At 49.4% G+C, this 8,410-nt stretch overlaps 1 protein-coding gene across 1 annotated transcript in view; it reads right to left on the reverse strand.

Annotated features, from left to right (window-relative positions):
- The window catches only part of ACVR1 (activin A receptor, type I), a 44,171-nt gene extending 38,459 nt beyond the window's left edge, over nt 1–5,712 (reverse strand). The window contains exon 1 of the mRNA XM_009885460.1: nt 5,646–5,712. Within this exon, the coding sequence (XP_009883762.1) occupies nt 5,646–5,712 (67 nt within the window). The remainder of the gene's footprint in view (nt 1–5,645) is intronic.
- Nucleotides 5,713–8,410: the final 2,698 nt, after the last annotated feature.

An 8,410-nucleotide genomic window follows, 5' to 3' on the forward strand; every position in this document is an offset into this window, starting at 1 on the left:
CGGTGCGTCCCCCTGTGGGGGATGGCAGGGGCCGTCGCGCTGCCTGTGCTGCTGGTGCGCAGGGACACGGCCGCTGCCGTCCCTCCCGGACACCAAACCGTGACACTGAGAACGCCGGCCAACGATGGGAACGCGCAGCGGCAAGGACGCAAAGACAAGTTATTTACTGCTATGCAAAGTTTATTTCACACGACCAGTTACCGTTCTATTTCACATTTTATATCCAACGTCCGGACTGTAAACACTGTTAACCATTTGGGAAAATACCAAACTACTTCTCTCCAAGGAGAAATATGCTGCATGTTTCTGGGAACACATCTTAATTTTGAGGTGATCTCTTCACTTTTAGAAGAGCAATTCATTTTCCATGGGAACAGCGAGTACAATGGGCACTTACCCACCTTTTCTTATTGGCACTACTGCAACAGTTTCTTCACCTGCCTGTGGCTCGAAAAAATGCCTATGTTAACCATGTGACATGGTCAGCAAATATTGAAGTAATTTTAAAAAGCATTAAAAAGTAAAAACATATACTGTAAGAGCCTCAATTTTCTTCCTAAAGACACATCCTCCAATTATACTACATAAAGAAGGGCTTTACCAATATCAAATCACTTCCTTCCAGCAACGCACCGCCACTGCACACCCTCCCTCCAAAACTTCATAGAACATCTCCAGCTGGACGGGACCCACGAGGATCATCAAGTCCACCTCCCTGCTCCTCAGAGGACTAAGTTTCACCTTGCAGATAAAGACTAGTACATCTTACTACACAGATAAAATACACACGTAGTGCGCACATGTGAGCGAGCGTTCAGAGGGATAACGTACATGTCACCGTAAGACCTCTTAGTACGAGGCTGGGGAAAAAAAGCACCAGGTGGCCAAGGGTGGACAGAGGTAAACAAGCCTTAAACTAGTCCTTCCCTCACCGAGACACGACTTTGTAACGGCGTAAGTGTAAGAGGAAGAATTCCATCTGAGCGATCGCTCTTTAGCAAAGAGTGAGGTGAAGCAAAAGCAGCGACCCCTCAGTCCCAGGGGAGCGACCCCTCGGGCCCAAGGCCCAGAGCAGCGACCCCTCGGGCCCAAGGCCCAGGGGAGCGGGCAGAGAAGGTCCCTCGGGAGCCGCCCCCAGCGCAGCCCCAGCCATGCAGCAGGCGGGCGCCGTGCCTCCCCGGCCACATACTCAGCATGCACAGACACTGCAGTCATCGGCCAACCTCGGCACGCGTGGCCGATCCCAGCCCGCCGAGCGCCGGGATCCGGCTTCCCAGCCCGAGACCACTCGGAGCCGATCCAGGGTCGTTATCCCCTGCGTAGGCTCGCTGCTAGGCTTTGCGTGGGACCACCCCTTTTCCAGTGGAGAACCTCAAAATTCAAACCAGAAAGGTTGCCAATCACAGGCAAAGCTTATATCAGAGAGCTGCCGACATCTCTAGCAGGATGAAAAGGACCTTACGCTTGAAGGCCAAAATATTTAAAGGCAGCAATATTCTTCTTCATTTTAAATGACTAGGACTGGGGGAAGAGGTGGGATCTGCCAGGGCTTCATATCATAATGAACTGAAGATGAAGGAAAGCAGACTTGGAAAAAATGAAAATCTCTTTAGAGCCCATTCAATTGTGCATTAGACAGCTCTTTTTTGGTGCTTAGCTTCCCTTTACGATTCTTACCCATTTCAGGGAAACAGAAAATGACAAGCTTGCAGAGATGACTACTCCGTTCAGAGTTTTATTCTCTCTTTCTCAACAAAAAAATAATAACCCACCAGCCACAATAATAATCACAGAATCAGTTAGGCTGGCAAAGACCCTTAACATTGAGTCCAACCATTGACCTAACACTGCCAAGCCCACCACTAAACCGTGTCCCTCAGCACCACATCTACCCAGCTTTTAAGCACCTCCAGGGATGGTAACTCAACCACTTCACTGGGCAACCTATAGTAATTTATTCTATACAGGATTTATTAATTTAACAAAAGCCTTTGAATTTTCCAACACTAAGAAACAGTCGGTTTAGCCTTACTATTGCTCTCCATGTTACGAAAGCCCCTAAACCAGAAAAATCACCGGTGGTACGGTCACTGGCAGGCAGCGGGGAAGCCCTGAGGCCGGCAGAGGGGCAGCCGCCCCCAGCCCAGCTGCCGAGCGGGGTCCGGCTGCTCCCAGAGCCAGCTCCCCGCGGGCCAGACAGCCGTTTCTGGAGTCTGGGTAGCTCCCAAACGCTTCCCGGCCATGGCGTGACAGGACACCCTCTCCAGCCTGCCCAGTCCTGAGGCCCAGCAGAGGGGCTGTGTTTGCAGGGAAGACCCTGCAGGTCAAGCTCCTCACGCACCGCGCTCCTCACGCACCGCGCTCCTCACGCACCGCGCTCCTCACGCTGCCGTCGGGATCAGGAAAGGGCAGAGAGAAACCTCACGCTCTCAGGCACAGGCATTACAGGATTTAGAAAGTGCTCTGCTTTAGTCAGGGTTTAGCTTCTTGGGAAATGAAGAAAAGCCTCTTTCCCCACTTTACAGGGCTAATAAAAAAGTAACACAGAAGTAAGTGCTGCATTAAACCTCTAGAATAAAAGGATTTTCTGGACACTCGAGCAGGGACGAGACGTGATTCTGCTCTTAGAATTCTACACAGTGTCTGATTTTTTGGGTTGGGTCGTGGGTTGCTTTTCTTTTATTTTAAATTCGTGTTCAGTCTCACCTTCAGAAGCATAGAGGCAATGCAGACAGAGTCAGAGTCTGCTCCTGAATGCGACCCAAAAATACACCCGGACACTTTTCACTCATCAGAAATGCAAAAACCACCAACCTGGTCCAAATTGCAGCAAAAGGGAATTGACTGACCGTGATAAAATACACCGGGGGGTGGGAATCAGAAGGCTTTGTCCTTTTTTTTTTTTGGTGTGCGTGTTATTTTGTGCAAGGGGAAGACAAAATAACTGTTCTACCCCAAAACATCAACTTTTTAAAAATTCCAGTAAAAGCACATGGGAAAGCATGTTGGTCAGGGCGCACCGGGCCCATCTTGGTGGCCTGTTAGCCGGCAGCGGAGGATCAGCTCCTGTTCCCTCAAAGGCGCCCTCCCCCTTGAAAGACACCCCAAACCCAGGGCCGCGCCGTCGGGCCCACCGCCCCGGCAGCCCTGGCACAGGCTGCTGGCTCCAAAGCACCCAGCGGCACTGAGACGCTCAAGGAACAAAGCGATGAGTTCTCCCATTGCAACTACGTGTTTTATTGGTGAGGAAGCCAAAACCGAGATGGGGAGACATACAAAAAAATTTGCTGAGGGGCCCACGAGGTATTTCTGCCTCCCCAAACACTCCTCTACAACCAGATTGGAAGTAGGGACCGATTTCCAAAGGAAACAGAACAGCATTACTACCAGCAAACATGAATGGGGAACAGCAGAATTGTTTCTGTGCGTTAGACCAGTAATTGCTCACAGAAAAAGAAAACTCACCAAACTCGCCATAGGAAGTATGAGGGGAGGAGAAGAGAAGGAATAAAGCAAGAAAAGCAAAGCAAAGCAAGACTGTCACGTCTCTTCTACAAAGTCTTCCACGGGACCTCTGTCACCATGGGAGAGAAATGCAGGCCCAAACACAGAGTTCTTAAAAAAGCATTATTGGGCAAGCTCTCCCTCGGCACGGCAGCTCCACGTTGTTCTTCATACATGTCCCGTTGGCACAGGCGGACGGACAGCAAGAACACAACATCTGCACATCTCTGCTCACACGCTCCTGCCCCCACACAAGCTCTGCCCACAGCCCCCTTCCAGCAGCACATCTGGGCCAGCGCTGCCTTTGCTCCCAGAGCAGGCACGGTCCAGCAGCACATCTGGGCCAGCGCTGCCTTTGCTCCCAGAGCAGGCACGATCCAGCAGCACATCTGGGCCAGCGCTACCTTTGCACCCAGAGCAGGCACGATCCAGCAGCACATCTGGGCCAGCGCTGCCTTTGCTCCCAGAGCAGGCACGATCCAGCAGCACATCTGGGCCAGCGCTACCTTTGCTCCCAGAGCAGGCACGATCCAGCAGCACATCTGGGCCAGCGCTGCCTTTGCTCCCAGAGCAGGCACAATCCTGTACCTCCAGTCTTGGTGTCACAGACCACCGGGAAAAGAAAGAAGACGTCTTTGCACGGGTTTAGTAACTCTTTCTCTTGCTGATCACTTATTGGCATCTTTTCAACAAAGAGACAGTTTGAGCCCTAGAACCTACTTCCCTTTTTTTAAGCAGTCAGGTGGGATACCGAGGACCTGCCCCGCGGGGCAGCCCGGGAAGGGCAGGGTGGGCTGACAGCGCAGCTCTCCAGGCGGCACCACGCAGGCAGCGCGAGTGTCCCATTCCCCACACTGTACAAGAGAAATTAACCGGAACCTGAGACGTTAACCTGCACCTTTCCCACGTCTTCCTCTTCTCCATCTACCGTTCTTCACATTAAGGATGTGAAAGGCAGGTGGTTTAACGTTAAGATTTTTAATATAAGCAGCTCTGAAAGCTGAAAAACATTTTTGAGAAGCGGATAACTGCAATGCAAGAGTGCTAAGTATGTACAGTGTGATAACTGCTACCAAACCATATTTCAAGATAATATTGTATCAGTAACACTAGCAGCTTAGTGTATTTCCACAAACATTCATCCAACCTTCCTCGTTTCTTAAATTTTGTCTCAATTTCCTATTCATAGACATGACTAAAGTCAACCACTAGACGCCCGTGCATTTTGAACCTTCACCTTCCACCATCCATTCTAACATTCCATTTAACATACTCTGCCTTTTATTATTTGCACCAACATCTGAAAGTAAGTGCATTTCAGCAGAGTAGTTCAGAAAGAGATTTCACATGGTAAATACAAAAGAGCATAGATATGCCATAACAAACACTAGATACACCTCTCAAGTCACTTAAAATTTAAAATTGAGAAAACCAAGTTACTCACAGAAAACTTCTATTCAACATTTTTAAAAGGCTGTCTGCGAAGTAGCAAGTATGCGTCTCTCAGGAGGGCATCTCCCAAAACATCCAGAAGACCTTCAAATGAACCATTCCTGCCTCTCCACAGCAGTGGAAATACCCTTCTCCCATTTTGCTGAGGCAAATCTTGAATGCACTGCATGTCATAAAACCTTTATCTGCACACAACTACGTAAACGATTTATGAAAAAGTCACTTTCCATATCCAAAGACCTTACTGGAGCAATCATGGAAAAGTTCCCAAACACCACGCTAAATATGCCAAAGACCCTGCCCAGAGGGGGAAAAAAAAAAATTGCTTTTACGAGCACAAGCAGCACAACTGCACCTCAGCCCATGGGCTAGAAAGACCTACTCGTTACACAGCTCAGGAACTCGCCACTCCAATCAGGTTTCCCGCTTCCTTCCCCAGGCCCTGGCAAGACCCACACCACTCACACACGCTATCAATTTTATACATAAACGGGCAACGAATATCCTTAGAAGCAACTGGAAATGGAAAAGCAGACACCTCCGTCCCGAGAGGAGCGTGCCCACGCTGCCAGCTCGGGAAGCGAGCGGGGTGCCGTGGAGCGGTGCCATGGGCTCCACCAGCTGAGCCGGCGCTGGGACGTGGCTCCTCCAGAGCAGAGAGCTACTGCCCCGCCACCCCCGTCACTCACCTTGCCAGCTCGGGGAGGGGAACGCCATCACCATCAGCACAGGAAGAATCATAACTCCATCTACCATTGTAGAGCTGCGGAAAGAGAAGAGACATGAGAGCTGTGCACACTTCCACTGTTGTCTTAAAATGTAGCCACCCCAAAAGTCAGTGTTTAGCAACGTCTTTCATCAATTCCTTATACAAAATGCAGAACCACGAAGGCTGATTGGTCTCCTTTTTACTATGTCGTTTCCCACGTCATTTCATTCACTTATAAAATTCATAAATTACTGCAATTTCTTAAAACTGATTTTTTTTTAGTGTCACAAAAACATAACGCGCAACTACAGTGCATATATAGAAGCATGTTAGTAGGAAAACATGAACCCTTTCAGTACCAAGCAGGCATGTAGAATAGAAGGCACGTTCTTTTAACCAGGTATTAAGAAGTTAAATTCTTGTGAACTGAAAAGAAGGCCTGTAAAACTGTGTATTATTTGGGCTTTGATGGGAAACAGAAAAGATCTCAGCCAGAAAACTCCGAATAACTTTCTTTAACCAGCAGAAGCCATTGCTAGATGGCAAGAAAAAAAGAGCAAGAGAGATATATATAAGGAAAACACACTCTCAGAAGAATAATTTCCCAGTTTAAGTTGCTTTTTCAAGGGTTTTCCTTTCAGCTTCATTTCCCTGCTGTTGAAGACAGGTAACTACATCTTGTGTGAAAACTCAGGCTGTTTCCAGCAGATCAGTAGAGGCACATGCTCCCTCTAAAACAATAAATAAAGGAGTGAATTCTCTTGTGTATTTCAAATCTTTTCCAGGACACTTGGTCTTTACAAGAAAAAAAAAGGCTCCACTTTTTACTGTGAAATAAGAATTATTTAACAGGCTTCTGAAAGGAAACTGTTCTGCACTTCCTTAAACTCTGCATTTAAACAATCACTATTACCGAGGAATAGAGCTTGACTGCAATCCATCTTCCCTGGGATTTAACCCAGCAAGCAGGGCCGGGTGACTCGGAAGGGCTCCTCTGTCCTGCGCCACTCGGTTCCTGCAGAGACTCCCTGGCCTCGTCACACGCCGTAAACTTTCAGTCAGAAGCAGCAGCAAGTAGTGTGTGCAAAACTTACTCGCCTTGACCAAGGCACTCGGTCATTGCCATTCTTCTTACATGCGAGTATTCGTCTTCATTTTCCAGACTCCATTCCAGTGAAGCAGATGAAACTTGAAAATAAATTTGATACTGCCATTTTTCCTTCAGATATCTTGCTGCTGCCTTTTCAAATCATTAGCAGGCTGCTTAAGTGCTTGGTGACGAAAGCCAAGCCATTTACTTCTATATTTACTTCCCGACATGGATTTGTTTTGCAGAGTATGAGAAACATTTCAGTAATTGCTTCACCATCAGTTAAAACGATCAAAAAAATTCTGAACCCAAGTATTCAGAGTTTTCGTCCTTCCAGAAAGGATCAGGCAGCGCTCACCACGTAACCCCCAGCAGTGACACTCCCGCGTTCAAACATCCATTCAGGAGTAACTTTGCCTTCCTCATTCTTGACACACGTCAATGCATTCTTAATACGTGCCAATATTTAACCTTCAACAATTATGCTGGAAACACGATGAAATGAAGTTATCCACCGCATGATCACTGAGTAATCCAGGATAGGAAGTTTAAAGCAGAGGAAAGCTATCCCAAGGAACACTGAGCTGCTTAATGCTCTGGATCAGCTCGAAGGGGTCCGTCACTCCACGGGGGGCGGCCGCAGGACCTGAGAGCCATCCCGTCCTCCCCAGCTACCCCGCACGCTCCTTTTGAGCCGCTTACATTACCCCAGCGTTCTCCTCGGCGCTACACCCGGGTAACCCTGCAAGTCTGGACAAATGTGGCTCAGGAGACGTGCCCTCTTTCTTTCAACACACCAATGGTTCAAAGAGCAGAGGCAGAGATCTTTGATTTCAGCGATGGGGGCCCGCAGGCGCAGGGGAGCGGGGTGAGCCCACTGCCCTGGGGGCTGCGGGGCAGCGGGGAGCAGGGGGAGCACGGAGGGCAGCTGGTCCGCCCAGGGAGACCCTCCGGCAGCGGGGACACCCGGCACAAGGAAAAAGGGCTTTACAAGAGACAGAGAGCGAATTTAACAACATAGAGCGGGTTAAGACATTTAGCAGTGGCATGCTGCCGACACGCAGAGCGGATGTCAGGTTTTCTACTGATCTGTAATTCACGGCTGCATCCTCCATGTCCCATTGAAAAGCGACAAGGGTTGTTTTCAGCTGGCGGGGAGCCCTCGCAGCGCCCCGGGGACCCGCACACGCCGCAGCCTCCCCTCGGCGGGGCTGCATCCCTCCTCCCAGCCATCCACCGCCTGGGCCAGGCAGGGAGAGCCAGAGCACAGCGCCGCTCTGCCATGAGAGGAGCCTGGAGCTGGCTGGAGCTGAGGAATTTAAAATACAGGACGCAGACAACGCTGTGGAAACCAGGAAAACTCCACAAGTTGCATTACCTATTAGTTTTCTTTTCAAACAGTTTATTTCAATTCCCCCAAAAAACCCCAAAACCCAAACCCCATCTATATATACACACAAGCCCCTGCCCTGTATTTCTCAGAGGGAAGAGGAGGAAGGAAACCCAAACTGCACTCCCTGAAGAGGCAATCAGCCTCCTATGGGAGCTGGCCCGCGGTGACCACCTCCCATCTCAAGAAAGGGAGCTGTAACACACTCGGGGTGCTAAAATCAGCTGCCCATCCGCTGATTCCACATGCCCCCATGTCCCCGTCC

Source organism: Charadrius vociferus, unplaced genomic scaffold, assembly GCF_000708025.1.
Source record: "Charadrius vociferus isolate BGI_N301 unplaced genomic scaffold, ASM70802v2 scaffold404, whole genome shotgun sequence".
Classification (NCBI taxonomy): domain Eukaryota; kingdom Metazoa; phylum Chordata; class Aves; order Charadriiformes; family Charadriidae; genus Charadrius; species Charadrius vociferus.